Below are 17,813 nucleotides of genomic sequence, written 5' to 3' on the forward strand. Positions count from 1 at the left end.
TCTATTATCAATATACATCACGTTAGAGACGCTTCTGCTACCTGAACCGTGCATTGGCAATTAAATTCCTCTGTTCACCGCTGCCAAACATTTGAGCTACATCTAGCACAGTGGTTCCCAACCCAGGGGCCAAAAGTGGCACGCGGGGTCTTTCAAAGTGGGCCGCCGCTGCCTTCCCACTGGCTGCAAAAGGGAGCCGCTGTCTAAGGACCCAGACGGAGCGTGTTGCTGCGGGGCTACAAGACTGGTGCAGGCTCCCTGCTGCAGTCAAGGGGATGGGAGATCAGCGCTGCCCTCCCCGACTGCAGCATGGAGCACAGCAAAGCGCTCTGCCTGGGTCCCTAGACGCTGGGGTCCCTGCAGGAGCCAGAGGGAGGCGAGCACTGATCTCCTGTCCCCTGGCTGCAGAAGGGAGCCCCTGCCCAGGTACCCAGGTGGAGTGCACAGGGCTACAGGACACATGTGGTTTCCCTGCTGCAGCCAGGGGGGTGGGAGATCAGCAAGGAGGGAGGCAGCCTCCTCGCTGAACTCCTTCCCTCTGGCTGCAGTGGGGGTGGGGGGCCCTGCTGGTGGAGACTGGAGGCCCTTCAGGGTTGTAAAAACGATTTCTATGGCCCTTGAGCTAAAGAGGTTGGGAACCACTGATCTAGAAGAACAGAAGCGCCTCCTAGCTGCCATTGCTTGCTTTGCTATTGGCGTAAAATGTCAGTTTGGGTGGGAATTTCACAAGTGCTCCGCACTGGGCTACTCTGCTTCCACTGAAGTCAGTGTTAAAACTCCCATTGAGTGAGCTCTGCCCCCAGTGACTACACTGGGAGAAGAGCTAGGCCAGTGCTGAGCCCGTTTGAAAATCCCACTGTACCAGCATAAGGAGGAGGCAGCGCCAACAAAAGGCTTCACAAAGGAGATCAGTATCATTCCACCCATTTCACAGGTGGGAAAACTGAGGCACAAAGTGGGGCTCGCCCAAGGTCATCCAGCAAGCCAATAATAGAACCCAAGTCTCCTGAGTCCAAGGCCAGAGCTCAGGAGAATGAGGCAACACTGCCTCAATTTAGAAACATATGGCAGATATAGATATTTAGTTATATTAAATATCCTGTCACAGGGCGGCTGGCCCCCCCGTGACTGAAACAGGTGCAGCGCCTCTGCGACAGAGCAGGTGTCCCCCACTGAGGCAGTTAAGGGGGCGGGCTGCTCCTGGGACAGAAAGGGTCAGGGGAGTTCGGAGAGGGCAGATCTGCCGAGTGAAGATGCAGGGAAAGCGGACCCTTGAAGAAGGGAGCTGCCTGCTCAGATCGCAGGAAGAGACGAGGGGCTGCATCTGGCTTGAGGTGGAAGATTTGTTGCTCTTTTGGAACTTTTTGTTCATAAAGGAACCAGCCCCTGAGGGCCGCGAGTGTTGAGTGAGACTGGTTGGAGTTTTGTCTTAAGAGCCCTGAGAGAAGGGGAAAGCAGGGATAGGGCACAGCGGAGGCACCCCAGGCCACAGCGGCGTGATGTATCTCATCAAAATTCTTCTGATCCTTTCCAAGGAGCTCATTGCCAAGACTTTCAATGAATTTCTCCGCAGTGCCGCTCTTGGAGATGACCTCAGAAACAGAGCAGTATATCACGACTTCATCACAAGCGGCTCCTGCGAAACTCCATCCATTTTCTTCTTTGTGCAGCCGCCCTAGGCCACTCATTATCATGGGTCTTCTCTTTCTCTCTAGAAAAAGACAACTGCTTGGCTCCGCTGACAACGAAGCAATTGTGAATTCCTGAGACTCCAATTAAAAACTGGATTGGTTTCCAAAACACTATTAAAGACACATCAGGGGATAAGGATTTCAATTTATTGTCGTGAAATATAAAGCTTGCCTCCTTATTAGCAGCAGAACAATGAGAAGTAAGTGTTCCAGAGGCAAATCTTTCTCTTTTAACAATGTAAAATAAAATTACCCCCACCACCACCAAAATGGTGGTTGCAATTAAAGCTTTTTTTCGCTTGTAATATATCTAGACGAAATGAATCAGCACTAATGAGAAATGCACACCATCAGGAGATGCTATCTTCTTAAACAACGAGCAGATTTTGCAAACTGCCTTTGTTTGGATCCATTTAACTGAATTTCTGGGCTTGATTTTTCAAAAAAGCTCAGCGCCCGTCTCCCCCAGTAAATGGCCAGATTTCCAGAAATGCTCAGTACCCGGAAACTCCTGTTGTTCTCTATAGAAGCTACTATTGAGAACACCCAGCCGCTGGTCAATTTAAAAAAATGATTTTTTAACAGAGGTAAAAGTAATAGTTTTTTAAAATGTTGATTTCATCCTTTGCCTGGAGTGACTTCTTGGCCAAACTGAAAAACTAAAGTGATCTCAATAGCAACCCTTTAAAATATTATGTCCACAGTCTCTTCTTATGCATACTGCCTCCCATTGGAGTTGAGGTGTTCTGTGGTTTCCAATCTCACCACCGCACACTGAGTCACATGTCATTGTCTTCTAATCAACCCGAACACTCTGGGTGAGCTTTGCCAAGTGCTTGGTCCTGGCCAAACTCTGTCCCCATTGATGTCAATGCCACAACTCCCAGGGACGTCAGTCAGAACTGAGGCAGGCCACAAAAGTGCTCGGCCCTTTGGAAAATCCCACCCTAAAGCCTCTTCCTTTCTTGGCTGTGAGTAGATGGGCCAAGTCCTCTTCAGCAGGTCACACACAAAGGGATCCTGCTGGAGCAGCCGCAGTTCAAATATTAGCAACATCCGCTTCTTGCGGCTGCTCCTCATTAAGACCCTGATGCAGCAAAGCACTTCAATGTGTGCTTAAAGTTAAACACATACTTATGTGTCTTGCTGAATTGGTTCCCAGGGTCCCCATCCTGCTCCTAGCATGTGGATCTCTAGACTATGTGGAGGTCAATAGGACACAGAGAGGTCCTAATAGCAGATCCCCATGAACAACGGGGGCCTAAGAGTCCAGTCCTGGTCCCCTGTAGGAAACCTAAGTACAAAGACTTTGCATAGGGAATAGAATCCTCCTCCATTTGGCTCACGGGCATAGCGCAAGGCAGCTGGTACGATAGCCCATGGTCAATGGAAAGGGGAGAGGACACTCACATAAGGTCTGCTTCCTTGACCTCTCCCTACCTTTGCCAGCTAAGGGAACGGGGTGAAGTCCCAAAGTTTTCCAAAGTTCACGCTAGAGTTTGGGTAGCCTCCTACCAGAGGCAGCTTCCCAGAGACTGAGGAATGGATTTGATGTTTGTTCTCAGTTGTTACTTTACCTTCCGGCCAAATGCATCTGTCACGCTGGCAAGCCGAGCTCGGGACATGTTTCCCTTCTCATCTGGCTGCAGCATGAGGAATCGGCTCCAGCATCTCTGCACCTCTGGGACCGTCACTGGGCAGAAGGAAGGAAGGAGAACATACAGGGTTTCAGAACAGTCTGCAACCAAAGGGGAAATGCTACATTAGGAGCTCAAAGCCACCATTTTTCTGTGTTCAATGTTTTTATTAGAGGATTTTTGAGAGCGAGTGTAAGAAAATGAAGGAAGAGAATACTTGCTGAGGAAGAAGACATGAGGAGTTGCACAAAGAGGAACACAATCTTTTTTGCATACAGTAATAAAAAGAGAGAAACTGTTGTGATGAGTCAGTGTTAAAAATCCCCTTTGATTTGGACGGGAGCAGAGATAAGCCGATGCTCAGTGCTCTCTCTTCCACGTACTGACTCCTAGAGGTAAGGCTTTGGATGACAAGAATCCATCCGATTCTCCACCCTGCCACCTCTGCTGTGAAGAAGAGCAACTCTCACAACCAGAAAACTCTTAAATGTCAAAGGACAACATTAGAGTTTCCATGGCAACCGCCTGGATGGTAAATGGTTTTTTAGCAACAAATCTAACCTGTCAGCACTATGGACAATTTGGTCAGAATGTCGAGGCCAGAAAATTTCCGACTCAGCTGCAAGAAGAAAATGACTTGTTCAAGCATCAGTTTTAAGAGGCAGTTCTGAGTCACTGAAGCTTTACCTATTATTTGCTTGAGAGCTTTCTAGTACAAAAAAAAAATAAAAAAATCCTGTGCAGGACCGTGTTGAAAAGAGCAAGCTAGGAAAGACAGATGTTGACTTCTCTTCCACCCGCAGGAATCGTGCTGCCAGTTTTATTGCTGAATTCTGCCCATCTAAAACAGTATGTCAAAAGTGCTGACAGAAATTTAGACCCTGGGAGGCCTCTTAAAAATCTTCCTCTGTGAAACTGAATATACTTGGAAAGCAAAAAACCCACATGGCAATCACTCAGCAGGACCCGGCTGCCTTCTATCTAGCTTTACCTTCTACAATCTCAGAACTTTTGGGAAGGAAAACCAGTGAGTTGAAGGTATTGCCTGAACTGGCTCTGAAGGGCAGAATTGACCCCAGGCCTTCCTGCGGTGACCAGGTGTCCCCCAAAAGACAAAGCCAAGATTTTCAAAAGCAACGAGTATTTTTAGGTGCCTCAGCTTTGGGGTGCCTGACTTGAAACACGTTATAAGGCCTGACATTCAGAGGGCAGGTGGCTCAACCCTTGGTGAAAATCAGCCTCGGTTTATCCTCAAGTTGGGTACCTAAAAACGAATGCACCCCAAATTGCTAGTCACTTTCGAAAATCTTGGCCTTGATTTCTGGAATATCCCATAGTGCAAAAGCTCTGGACCCTCTGGAAGGGGCCTTTGGGGATGCCAGGCAGCCCCCTTGTTAAAATGTTGTTGCTAAATCAAAGAAGGTCTGGGGTGATTTCCTTGTTAATGATGTCCACCTGCCGTGCAGATGCTGCCAAATCATCCATGGCAGAGAGTACTCATCCGTTAGCTCATAACTAGACTTCCCAAGAGCTCTAGTTTACACCAAATCTTGGGTATTCTCCCAGGACCCCTTGCAACCTCTTTAGCTCAGACACATTTCTTATTGCACAAGCTGAGTACTTTGCTAAATAGCCAGCACATATAGCCAAGAACAAAGTGTAAATCTGTCCAGCAAAGTCCCTGTGATGTGGTTTTCAGTAAGTGATGGTACCTCCTCTTTGGCCATGGGTCTGAGACAGCACTGTGGTTTGAATGGGAAAACAAATGAAGAGTTGCTCACCATGCTCACCCCTCCTCTTTGTAGGCTCAGGTACCTCTGATGAATAGGGCTTGTTACAGGATTAGGGGAGGAATTTATGGGACCTCTTTGTTAAAATGTTGGCAGCACACTGGTTTGTTGCTTGTTTTGGTGACCACTAGAATAGTAGCAGCCACAGCAGCAGTAATGAAAGTGTCAAGTATTTCCCCATTTTTAGTCCCATGAGCTGCAATCTTCACAAATATTGCAGCAGAGACACCTGAAAAAAAATCCTAGAATCTGGAGAGCTACCTTATTGGTCTGGTAGTGCTCTAGGAGAACCTATGGGCATAGGGAGACAGACATCTTTGTCATCAGTTCAGAGAAGGGAAACAAATTCCAGTTACAACCCTATCTGTGACAACATTAAAAGCAGATTTTTCCTGCAAGATCTATAGGTATCCCTTCAGGGTGGGATCTTCACAAGCACCTTCTCCTGACGCGCGCAGGTCTTTCGTGCATGCACTGGGAATTAAGAATTCAGTCGCGCCAATAACTGCTGGCCTCTACACACTGGCCGGTGTGTACTCCAAGCTCACGTTCATTAGCAGTTCATTTGCAGTTCACCTGCAGCAGCAGCTGGGGCTGAAGTTAGTGTTTTGCATTATATGTGTACCTTATCTTAGGAACTTGTTCAGTCCCCCTCACCAGAGTATCTTAGCACCTCACAATCTTCAATGTATTTATCCTCACAATATCCCTGCTGAAGTAGGGAAGTGCTATTAGCCCATGGTTCAGGTGGGGAACTGCGACACAGAGGCTAAGTGACTTGCCCAAGATCACACAGAGAGTCAGTGGCAAAGCAGGGGACTCAAATCATAGGCTAACACCCTAACCAGGGTGTTATCCATCCATACAGGGACATGAACACATTGCACGCAGTATGCACGCAGCAGAAGTAACTTCCTCATGACATTGTGTAGTCTATCTCTGTCCCTGGAAGCATGCTGCATGAGCAAAGTTACGAGTCATCATATAACTTGGTATTTGCTTGTTTTCTAGGGTAGGGTTGGCAGGAGTGCCACTCAACCAAACTTGAGCCCTTTTCAGTGAAGAGTTATAGAAATACAATTCTGTCTGATTAGCAGCTTTGCTTGTTAGAAGTACAGCTCACATTCTGCGGGCGAGCAGATTTTTTTGATTAAGATACATTTCTTGCTAGTTGAAGAACTGTTCATGATATTTGTATTAAACAAATCTGTTGAAGAGGTGACTTTTCTCCTGACATGGCTGTGCCGTTTCATTATGGTCAGAGGTACACAAGACCTTTTATAACCTTCACTGCTTACTGGTTCAGCTACTTTTCATTTGATACCATAGAAGTGCATCACTAGAAAGCAGAGACAATGACATAAAACCACTGATTTACATCATCAAGCCATATGAACCGAGACTGCTTTCTCTACCCCTCTCCTCTCATGAGCAGGGATTGTGTGAGAACACCATCTGCTGTCTTTGTGCCCTGAACACTTCCTATCCTTACAGAGATTTTGTGCTGTGTAAGTTCCACTGAAAAACCTTCCATTCCTTTTGAAAAAGCACTTGTTTCCTTCAGGAAAAATAGAATTTTCCAAAGCAGATCAATTTAAGAAGACGTCATGCTACTTAGCATTTATGCACTAGCTCCATCTAGTTAAAATTTTTTGTTCCAAATGTTTTTGATGGAAGATGACTTTCTCATCCAAACAGAAATTTCCATAGAAAATGTCCATTTTTATTACATGTTTCAGGTTTTCATGAAAAAATTGAATTAAAAAATTGATTCCCCCACCCTCACCCCAGTTTTTGCCAACCATAAACCAGAAAGTTTTGGCCAAAAGCTGAAAAATTTCAGTTCTGGGTTTTTTTTATTTTTTTAAACAAAAACTCAAAATGTTTGAAGGAAAATTTTAATGAACACAAAACATATTTGTTTATCAAAAATTGTCACAGGGACAAACACATTTTCCAAACAGCTATACCCCCATACCACCGGTTGAAAACTTGGTCAAAATTTTTTGTTACAATTTTAATCCCTTTTTTTGTCAAGATTTGGGAAAGGTCTGTGAAAAATTTGGTCAAATTTCAAACATTTTCAACCAGTTCTAGTAAATATAGAAAACCAATTCTAATACCAGGGGCATGATGCATCATTTGAAAAAAAAATACTGATAAATCATGTTCTTCCTCATTCCACTCAAAACCGAGGAATGGTAGTCTCTGAAGCATTTGATTTCAAGATCCCACAAACTAGGATTTGATTTGTTTGGGGTTCCTATTGAGAGAGCTGTTGGAAAGTCAGCAGGTTTGGTTTTGAAAGTTCCACCTAGGACTTTTCTTTGATTTAACTTCACATGAGTAACACCCCTGAATTTCTCTATGAGTTTCAAGTTTGGATACAAAGGAATATCCTTGTATTACCAGTTGGGAAAAGAAAAAGGATAATATCATAAGTAGCTTGTACTTCTTCAACACATCTTTGCTATTAGTTGATATATGAGGTACAACACAAACAAGCTTTAATGATGTCATGCATCTACTTCATGTTGTGCTATTAGGTAGCCGAGAAGCCTAATTTTCTTTCAATCGCTAAATCCTTTTTAGATAAAAATGTTTTCACTTCTCACACTGTCAGAAGCAAATACTTGATAAAGAAAGCAAAAAATAAAACAACCGTCCCACCCACATACAAACTCACAATGTATTTGTTACATGGAAAATCCTTATAATATTTCCCTCTTAGAGAGATTATTTTAACTTCCTAATGTCACTGCTGTGTAAGATAAACAATAACATAGACAAGACCTCGGGATTTCCCTTCACTGCCTCTTTTGAGCTCCATCCTTGCTATCTGATGGTTTGAAATGTGTATTTAGGTATGTCTGTATTGTGGAGAATAAGACTGTGATGGATTTAATGCTTATAACACCGTGTTGTACCTGCAAGTTATTCCAAAAACTTGTCAGTCTGGAATGTGAATTTAAGAGTAAAGCTCTAAGCTGAAGCGTGATTCTGTAAAACTCCAGTTGTGAGGCCCTCTTTATTCAGTGAGGTACTTACGCACATGCCTAACTTTATGCACGTGGGTCTGGAGTAGACCCTGAGACATTACTGTATTTACTTCACTTTCAGCCATTTCAAAAGAATTTGCCCAAAAAGCTTCAAGCAAGAAAACTGCATTAACCTGAGATCGCAAGCTTCCTTTGCAAGTTTTTTAAGCAGAAGGCATTCCCTCCTTTAGTAATTTCCTTGTTGATGTGGAGAAATTACATCCAATTACCTTACCAGCTATGAACATTTACAGTGTCGTGATCCCAGTCAAAAAAGAAAGGTGGGGGAGGATGTGCCATGTTTTTCCCTCCGTTCACAGACGCAGCAAGAGTTGAAGATGCACATTCAGGGAGAATAGGCTTCTACGTGGTTACGAGGCTACCAAGAACTTGTGTTTTCATTTGTTTTAGGTTCAGCTAAGCTGTGGAATCACATTTGAGTTGCTTTTAAAGAATGCTCTTGGGCTGATTTGCTATTTGTTTCGCTCTAGGAAGAAAATCAGCAGAATTCCACATTAGATAAAGAGTGCACCGCGGTGGTTGATTATTGAGCAACACCTCCTGACCAGGGGTCGCTTTGCAGGCACCCTGCCCCTATTAGCCCCCTCCTTTTGGCCACTTACGCACTCCATACAGTCTCTCTTGTGGCTAACAGCACCCCCACCCACCTCTAGTTTAGCAACAGAAAAGGTTCAGACAATCCCCAGAGTCTGTAATAACAAAATGGTTCAAACAATCCGCAGGGAGTCCCCAAAATAAGTCCATAATGATTACCCTGTAGTTCACACTCAGCCTGCATTCTTCTGCCCCATTGTGATGGGGTGTCTACCTCACACAAGGCCTGAAGGGGTGAATTAGGCCAGTTAATTTATAGGCTGCACCTGGAGGAAATCCAGGGCATGCTAAGGCCTAATTTGCTGATGAAGGAGGAGCTGGGCTGGGCTTATACAGCCAGGAAGCTGGCGACAGAGAGGGGCTGCAGGGAAGTAGGCTGCAGCCACTCCCTGGGAGAAGGGCGTTTGAGCTGATGCACCCAGGCGGGACAACCAGCAACTGTAGGAAGGAGCAACAGGATCTGAGCAAAAGTGGACCACAGGTGCAAGGTACAGGATCCCTGGACTGGATCCCAGGGCAGTGGATGGGCCCAGGTTCCCATGCCAGCCACTGGGGAAGTGGCACCATCAGGGTAGTGCCGGAGAAGACTACCTGAGACCAGTTGTGTGGAAGGGCTTTGGTGCCCCTGACGGGGGAGTGACCTGGCCAGAGGGCTGACTCACAAAGAGGAGGCTGCAGTTCCTGGTGCGAGAGAGAGACAGGGCATGGTGGAGTGTCACCGTAGGAAGGGGCGTTGGCTGCGCAGGGCTAATCCCCAGAATGACCAGGAGCGGGCGCCACCTGCGGTGAGCAGGGAGCCCCGTCACACACAAGCAGAATTCTTCCTCTGGGAGTCCGCTCCACCCAAAGCCATCAGTCCCTGCCGTTCTGATTGAAGCTCAGCCCTCTGCCTCCGGCTCCCTCCTCCCGTCAGTGTCTCCCTGGTTCTGACTTGAGGGAGAAAGCTGTCTATATATTGCGCTCCTCCAGAGAGCGCCTTCTGATTGGCTGGAAGAGAGGGGAGCCCCGCCCCAGCCTACACGACGGAGCTCCTGATCCTGGGCTCTTAAAGGAACAACGTGCTGTGGTTCCACCTCCCATCCAACTCCTAATTCCCTGAGGCTGCTCCCTCTCTTCCCCTGCCAGGCCATTTCCTGAGCCCATGTTCATTCCAGCCCCCTGGAACCTCCAGCCCCATCCACTCTTAAAGGGGCACGATACCCCATTGCGGACGGTCTATGACCTGCAGACGGACAGGAGTCAACACAACCTCAAACCATCCCAGTTCCTACGTAGGCCTGGTTAGTGTGCCGCTCTTTGCATTACAGCGATGGGAGCGGGCACTGAACCATTATTTATTTGTATTCAAGCGTCACGCCACACAGAAACCAGAGTGCGCTGTGAGCTGCAGCCTCTCGCTGTCAGAGCTGCATCCAGCGGCCCAGAATCCTGCCTTCCACAATGGGCGATGACTTTTGCCCTCTGCAAACACACCCCACATCCTTCCACAACGACAACTGCTCCGCCCAGGTAGGTGACATTTTTCCAGTTCTCGTGCTGTCAGTCACGAAGCTGCCTGACATGGACTAGATGAGAGCATGCTCTGTGCTGTCAGTCAGGGGAGCTTCTCAAGTTCTTGGGATGGACCCTGGGTCCCTGTGGGACAAAAAACCTCAGTAGATCCAAACTGGCTGCTTGCCAGTTACTCCCCTAGGAGCATCTGAGTGACAAAGAGAAGGAGGCAAATGTAAATTGAAGCAAGTCTCTCATCTGAATGATTGAAAAGGACAGTGGCAATTATTTTCTTCACTGAGGTTTTTTTTTTTTTATTGCTTTGAGGAAGTGACAAATTCACTGCTCGCCAAGGACATCAATTGTCTTGCTGTTTCAGGCCCCCTTCCCCCCAGGAAACTAGCTGCAGAAGGACTGTGGAGTGGCATATTTGTCAGCCCGTCTCCAAACCCACACTATTCACAGCAGCAGTTGGTATTTTGGGGATTTGCACAGCAGCATGTTCTTTAGTGCAGAAGTGCATCTGGAGCTGGAACAGACAAGCACCATTTGAGTAATGGGTAGCAAATTGCTTTGCTAACTCAAGCAAATTAAGGGTATTAAGGGATAAACATTGCTAAATAAATACAAATGCACATCAAAACAAAATGTTAGTTCCTTAATTACTGAAAACACATACTGAAGTGAGTGTACAGGCATGGTATTATCTGTCTCCATGGAGACCACTGCAGTCTCTTTTAGGACCCCGGATAATCTGCACCCAACACAACCTATCTTTTCATTTGTTTTATTCCTCTTAAGGGCATCCCTTCCCAATGGCCACTTCTTCCCATGAGCGGGCCTAGAACCTGCAAGATCTAGAACCCATCTTTGCTGGTCCTAATATGGCCAAAGAAGTCACAGGAGAAAAATAAAAGAGATTTCTTCCACCCTGAGGCTGAGATTCTGGCTTCCACAGCAAACTGTAAGAAAGACTTTGTTAACTAAATTAATAATATTTGAGGGGAGGTCTGGCCTTGTGTTAAAAGCGCTGGACAGAGTCTCTGGGGATCTGGGATGGGGTTTTCAAAGGCACCTACATCACTTCGGAGCCCATCAGTGGGTGCACTTCTCAGGTGTGTGTGACTTTTTGTGGCAAATTGAGCCTATCACATAATCTTGTGGTGCCTCAGTTCCCTTCTGTAAAATGGGAACAATACAGGGACAAGGTGGGTGAGGTAATATCTTGTATTAGACCAATTTCTGTTGCTAAAAAGGACACGCTTTCAGCTTACCTGAAGAAGAGCTCTGTGTAGCTTGAAAGTTTGTCCCTTTTACCAACAGAAGTTAGTCCAATAAAAGATATTGCCTCACGCACCTTGTCTCTCTAATGACCTGGGACCAACCCGGCTACAACAACACTACCTCACAGAGGCACTAGGAAGCTAAATTCAGGTTGAAAACCACTAGGCTATGCATCCATTTCAGAAGCAAGTAAATTGCCTCTGTAGATTCCATGGGTCTCCTGCCCCACTCCCCTTCCCTCACCCCATGCCTCTAAAACAAAACGTTATTTAAATTGTCCTTCAGAAGCACCCCCATTGAGATGAATGAGCAACATGCACGCCTCTCACAGCTTTTGTTTCAAGCTGTCTGGCCGCAGTAGACTTAGCATCCCATATATTCGCATTTAGATCACATCTGGATGGGCGTCTTCCAGAGGCATATTTGGTTTTCAAACTAAAGCTTCAGTTTTACAGATGCTACCATTTCACTGGGACATGACCCCTTACCCCGCACTGTTAAGAGATAAATGGCATCCCAAAGGTGTGGGAGCTGGTAAATAATTTTCCATCAAAAATGAGTTTTCAACAGTAAGTGCAGTTTCCACAAAAATTAAAAATTTCCAATTTGCCATTGGGAGAGCTGAAACGAAATATTTCATTTTGTATCCATTTGACATTAAATTGCATCTTCCTATGATGTCATGTTGCTTCAGGGGAATTGTAGTTTGGGTGCTTCTGGACAGACTACATCTCCCAGGATGCAACAGGGTCTCCTCTCTAATCAGGCCACGTGGTTCATCATGGGAGTCACATCACTACAGTTGCCTCCTGGGCCTTGCCCAGCAAGATACGCTCTGATCCCCATTCTGTAGTCCCTGGATAATATAAATACTAGTAGGGCAGACTGTGGGTCAGTCTGGCCCCATAAAATGGCTTTTAAAAAGCCCGTGAAAAAATGTAAATACAATTTTTTAAAAATGTACCCAGTTTTATTGGATTTTCTGTGAAATCCAATGCACAGCCTGTCTGTAATGAAGGTGTCCCACACAAATATGCATGGGGATATTTGTATAACAAAGTACTCTGGGATGTTCTTTATGAAGGTCTTGACTTTCCCTTAAGAGCTAAAACAACAAGAGATCTGTGGCACTTTAAAGACTAACAAATTTAATATGAGCTAGTTTGATTGAAATGAAATACATATTGACCTTTCTTAAAAGGCATGGTGTTTTTACGGTAAGAGCAGCATTTGTAAAATGCTGAGGCAACGAATCTGGAACTCTGTGATGACTCAAATAATGACATTGACACAGAATATTGAGAGAGACCATCATTCTCATGTTTTATCCGAGCGTGGCAATGTACTATCTAAACAGCACACAGCAAATCAAACAAAAATGGACTTTTCAAAAGTTGGGAAAGTGGCTTAGCCATTTTGGAACCATCGTTTGTTTCATCTCCCTGTTCATTTATTAGGCCCCAAATCAGCATTAGCTAGGTACCTGAGCATATGCCTAACTTTAAGTATGTGAGTAACGCTACTGAAATCAAAGTGCTTAAAACTAGCCACATGCTTAAGTACCATGCTGAATCGGGTCCTCTACGGGCACACACTCTGTAGAGCTTTTTTCTCACCTTTATCTTTTCCCACTGACATATCTATAAAAGCCCATGTCTTTGAAAGTAATCTTCCTCATTTCTCCCCATTACTGTCCCCTGAAAGCAAAATCTGTATATCTTTGTTTGGTACCATTTTGAGTAAAGATATCTACAGGAAGGTCACTGAACAATAGGCCAGAAGTCAGAAATATCTGACTCTGCCACTGACTCACTAGGGGGACTCTGGCAAGTCAGTTCTCCTCTGTGTCTCTGTTTCTCCATCTATAAAATGGTTCTATAATATTTATCTAACTCAGGGGTGATGTAAACATAAGTCAATGTCTGTACATTTTTTAAAAAGACATAATGCACTGTAAAAGTGCTAAGTATTATTCAGGGGTTGAATTGAAGTGGCTCATGGTGGTTCAACGAGCTGGTATTTTTGGAAGGGAGTTCCCATCTTGTACTCCAAAATCTAAACTTTAATTGAAAAAAAAAATCTCTAGTTCATGTAGTAGGAAATATAACCTTGGAAACATGAACCAAGTAGAAACTGATGCAGTGCTGTTTTCCTGAGTCTTCAGACATCCTGAAATAACTGAAGTGTGAAATGCCTTCTTTCATCTCTGAGAATGTTACTACTGAAGCCTAATGATGACAGCAACAATGTCAACATTGTGAACTTTGGTGCTTTGCACAGCAGTAAAATATCAAAGAAAAAAGAAGAGAAATCATGTCATGAAAATCTGTACGATCTACTTTGTGTGATCTCTCATGTTGGGTGGGCAAAGATTGGACTGCGAGCAAAAGACATTGGCAGGTCAGCCCTTCACAGGAGGCATTTAGCACTTTGCAGAATCAAGCTTAAAAAAAATCATCTTACTTTTGCAGGCCTCCGCATGTGCTGTAATCCAGTTTGCCTGAGAAGGATCTGTCAGGTCTATAAGCATTTGCCCTTCATTGTTGTGGAAATAACTTGCATAGACACCCATAGTCCCAACCTTGCAATCTGAAATACCATTTGAAGACAAGAAACTGTTTCATCCTGGGACATGAATATTGAAAAGAAAAATTGTATTTATTTAAAGACTGGAAATCTATGCTGTGTAGCAGTGGTTTTAGAAAAGTAATTCTTGAAATGAAATCAGCTGTTAGAGGTGAGAAAATGCTAAAACAAATGGCAAGTTTTGGTTTTTTATAGCTTCAAAGAAAAATTGATAAACTCCAACTCAATCCATTTGTTTGTTTCAATCACCTGCTATGTCTTGTCTTTTTTTAGCACAACTTGGTGCTGAGCTGTGTAAGGCCTATAGGTTTCATTTAGTATAAATAATAAATCATTTTAATAATAAAATGAGTGCTATTTCCCTTCTAAGCACAAGGAATGCCTTCTCATATCATTAATGCTTTGCATGATGGTAAAAAGATTAAAAGAAACTTTTTAAAGACACACACTGTATGTCACGTATGCAATTTTTTAATATCCAGATCAGATGAAATAATTTATAACTAGGGGGAAAAAAAGGAAGACAAAGTGTCAAAGGCATCTTTTCTCCTGTAAAATGTATTAAAATTATTCTGATTTCAAATATTATTCAGATGATATTGATGAAATGACATTTGGAATATAAATTAACCACAGGAGCTGATTAAAGTCGTTTTCTTGGTTTGACCTTTTTCAGAACTATGGTTGTTAATTCTGTAATGATGATACATGGGGCTATTTATTGTTGCTTGGGCAGTTTTCCTATTGCATTTTAAACTGGTCAGAAAAAAATTTACTGGATTTTTTTTTTTAAACCTTTGTAGCTCTAACAACTACCAGGGCTGAAAAGTGAAGATGCGTCCTCAAATTAACAAAAATTGTGTATCCAAGATTTTAAAAAACGGGGTGCCTAAAGTTAGGCCTAAATATGGTTTTGGGAGACTAAATAAATGGCTGGATTTTCAGAAATTCTGAACACAAGCAGCTAACACTGAAGTCGATGCAATTTAGTTTGGATTTGCAACGGAGGGCTGGTTTACATGTTGAAATTGCACCAGTTGAAGTAAATCAATTTCTAAACTGATTTAGTTAAGTCACTACAAGCCCCTTGTGTGGATACAGGCTCTTTAATTCCATTTGTTATTGAATTAAGCTAAATCAAGATCAGTCACACTGAAACTGATTTATGAGGTTAAACAAGGGGGGCACACTGTGTTAACTAAATCAATTAAGAAACTGATTTAGCAAATGGGTGCAATTTGTGTGTGGACACTAGCCCGAAGGTGTGACATGGAGCCAGTATACAATCATTTCACTAGAAAATGTCTCTATGTTAATAGACTAAGCAAGTGCTGAAAAACACCCAGGAAGAAAAGAATTAGCATTACTTAGAAAGGCCACAGGATCCCAAATCAAAACTGGTGAACAAGTGAAATGAGAAAATGAAGGAAAGGCAAAGAAGGCTCTTACCTTCCTCTCACTGTCTCTCTTGAGTCTGTGTGACAGACGGGGAGTGTGGTATCCAGGAAAAACAGCTCTCTGCTTCTCCATTGGATTGACGTTGCCAAGACTCTGGCTAGGATTGTGCAGGGGGAGGGAAAGAGAAAACATGTCAGTGAAAGCTTCCTGAGCTCTCCCTTCTTCCTCCCACAGCCACCAGCATGGGTGGGGGAGGTTGGATGGGAACTGTACTGCATGTACTATTCAGTGTTGTGGCAGCTATGCTGGTCCCAGGATATTGGAAAGACAAGGGGGGTGAGGTAATACCTTTTGTTGGACCAACTTCTGCTGGGGAAAGAGACTTGCTTACACAGAGCTCTTTCAGTCACCTTGAAAGCGTGTCTCTCTCACCGACAGAAGTTGGTCCAATACAAGATATTACCTCACCCTCCTTGTCTCTCTTGAACTTGCTATGTCACAACAGGTGTGCTGGGTACTTCACGGAGCAGAGAAATAGCAGATGGTCCCAGCCCCAAATTGCTTATCATCTAGAGGCCAGATTTGGTGGAGGGGGCGGGGGAAAATGTTCCACACATACATTTGTGGCTAAACTTGCAAAAGAACTCAGGTGTCACTTAGATGCCAAAATAAATGACCAAAATTAGAAAAGCGCTCATCATGTTGGAGGCTGGTTTAGAGCCAGAAACAGAACTCCAGACATCCCAGGCACCGAAATCTACGGGAGAGGAAGGATGGTTTTGTGATGAAGGCATGGGCCCAGAACATTGTAAACGATGCATTTTTCGGTTTGCTGGAAATTCTAATTCTGCCACACACTTCCTATGTGACCATGGACAAGTCATTTAATAATCTGTGCCTTAGTCCCTCTTCTTTAAAATGGGGATAAACGCATTTTCCGACCTAATGGTGTTGTGTATTTTGTGTCTTGCCTTATTGCCTAGGTTGCCGTAGCAACAGAGTTTAGTGTGTTGCCATAGCAATAGAGTTAGACTATTAGGGGATAGCTCAGCCGTCCTGGCTGGTTTTAGTGTAGTTCAATAAAGCCTTTTCATGAGTTTGCATCTCTCTGTGTTCCGTGCTGCTTTCTCTCTGAATAACAAGTGCTTTCCAAGGACTCAACATAAGAATGGGTTATTGTGAAGATGCATTAATTAACGTTAGTGAGGTACTCAGAGTCATTGGTGACAGAGGGCCATATAAGTACCTAGATAGACCACCTCTCTCATGAAGGGACATGTGGGGGGAAAACAGATGCAAAGCAACTCGAGAGGCAACATTAACGTTAAGAAGGTTGCTGCAAAGTAAATGAAAATAACAGTGAAGAGAGGCAAATCTTCCAGAACCTTCTCACAACAGCAAACTGCAGATTAAGTAGTCCAGGGGAATTCTGTCTTGTGCCCGACACTACCAACCCTCACCATTTTTGCTAAGAGTCAGCTATAGCAATCCTTGGGTAGCTATTAAAACAATAACTGCTACTGATCTCAATCACTAATGCCACACAGAGTTTTGTAATTGATTTCAATTGGATTTGGGCAATAGATGCATAATACACTTCCTCAAAGTCCACAATCATTTAAATTAATCAGGGATGTTAATTAACCAACCAAAGCCGCTTCGAGCTGTATGCAGTTACACTCTTGACCAGATGATATCTTCCTTTTCTTATTCTGTGATTCATAAACCAGACAAGAATGTTGTGCTATAAGCACTTGCAAATCAAATAGCTCTGGGTCTCAAGCTCTCGTTTAATTTGTTTATGTGTATAATATAAAGAGTGTGCTAGCGGCATGTCCTTACAACGTGTTAGTGAAAAAATTTAGGCTGGCATTTAAAGGAGCCTAAGGAAGTTAGGTGCCCAAATTCCATTGATTTTTCAATATAAATTGAGTACTTAAATCCCATAGGCTCCTTTGAAAATCCCAGCCTTAAACACTCTCTGCCATCTCCTGAGCTGGTGTAAACGAGCACAGCTCAGTGGAAATCAATGGAACGATGCCAGTTTATACCAGCTGAGTATAGATTCTACCTCCACTGAAGTCCATGTCAACTGGCTCAACTTCAGTGGGAGAAAAATTGGGTCCTTAATCTCTTGATTGCTCTTTTAATGTACCTGGTATGTCTTTGACTCAGGCTACAGCTGTGCAAATTAACTGATTTTTTTGGTTTGCTGGACCTGTAGGAGGGAAATAAAACAAAACAAAACTAGTTTCAGGTCAACATCGAATGAAACTTTTTTGA

At 43.9% G+C, this 17,813-nt stretch overlaps 1 protein-coding gene across 2 annotated transcripts in view; it reads right to left on the bottom strand.

The window, feature by feature from the left end:
• Positions 1-17,813, bottom strand: part of LOC137156569 (uncharacterized) — a 73,864-nt gene that overhangs the window by 34,528 nt on the left and 21,523 nt on the right. Inside the window, exons 3-5 of one of the 2 annotated variants that reach the window (XM_067553454.1) lie at positions 15,582-15,687; positions 14,010-14,135; positions 3,269-3,384 (exon numbers count right to left, since the gene is read on the bottom strand). In XM_067553454.1, coding sequence (XP_067409555.1) covers positions 3,269-3,384; positions 14,010-14,118 — 225 coding nt within the window. In that variant the 5' untranslated portion in view covers positions 14,119-14,135; positions 15,582-15,687. Of the gene's footprint in view, positions 1-3,268; positions 3,385-14,009; positions 14,168-15,581; positions 15,688-17,813 lie in introns of those variants that run through there. The other variant, XM_067553455.1, reaches the window with a different exon arrangement.

The sequence above is a fragment of the Emydura macquarii genome, unplaced genomic scaffold, assembly GCF_026122565.2.
Source record: "Emydura macquarii macquarii isolate MOO-44397 ecotype Brisbane River unplaced genomic scaffold, CSIRO-AGI_Emac_v2 contig_1451, whole genome shotgun sequence".
NCBI classification, from domain to species: domain Eukaryota; kingdom Metazoa; phylum Chordata; order Testudines; family Chelidae; genus Emydura; species Emydura macquarii.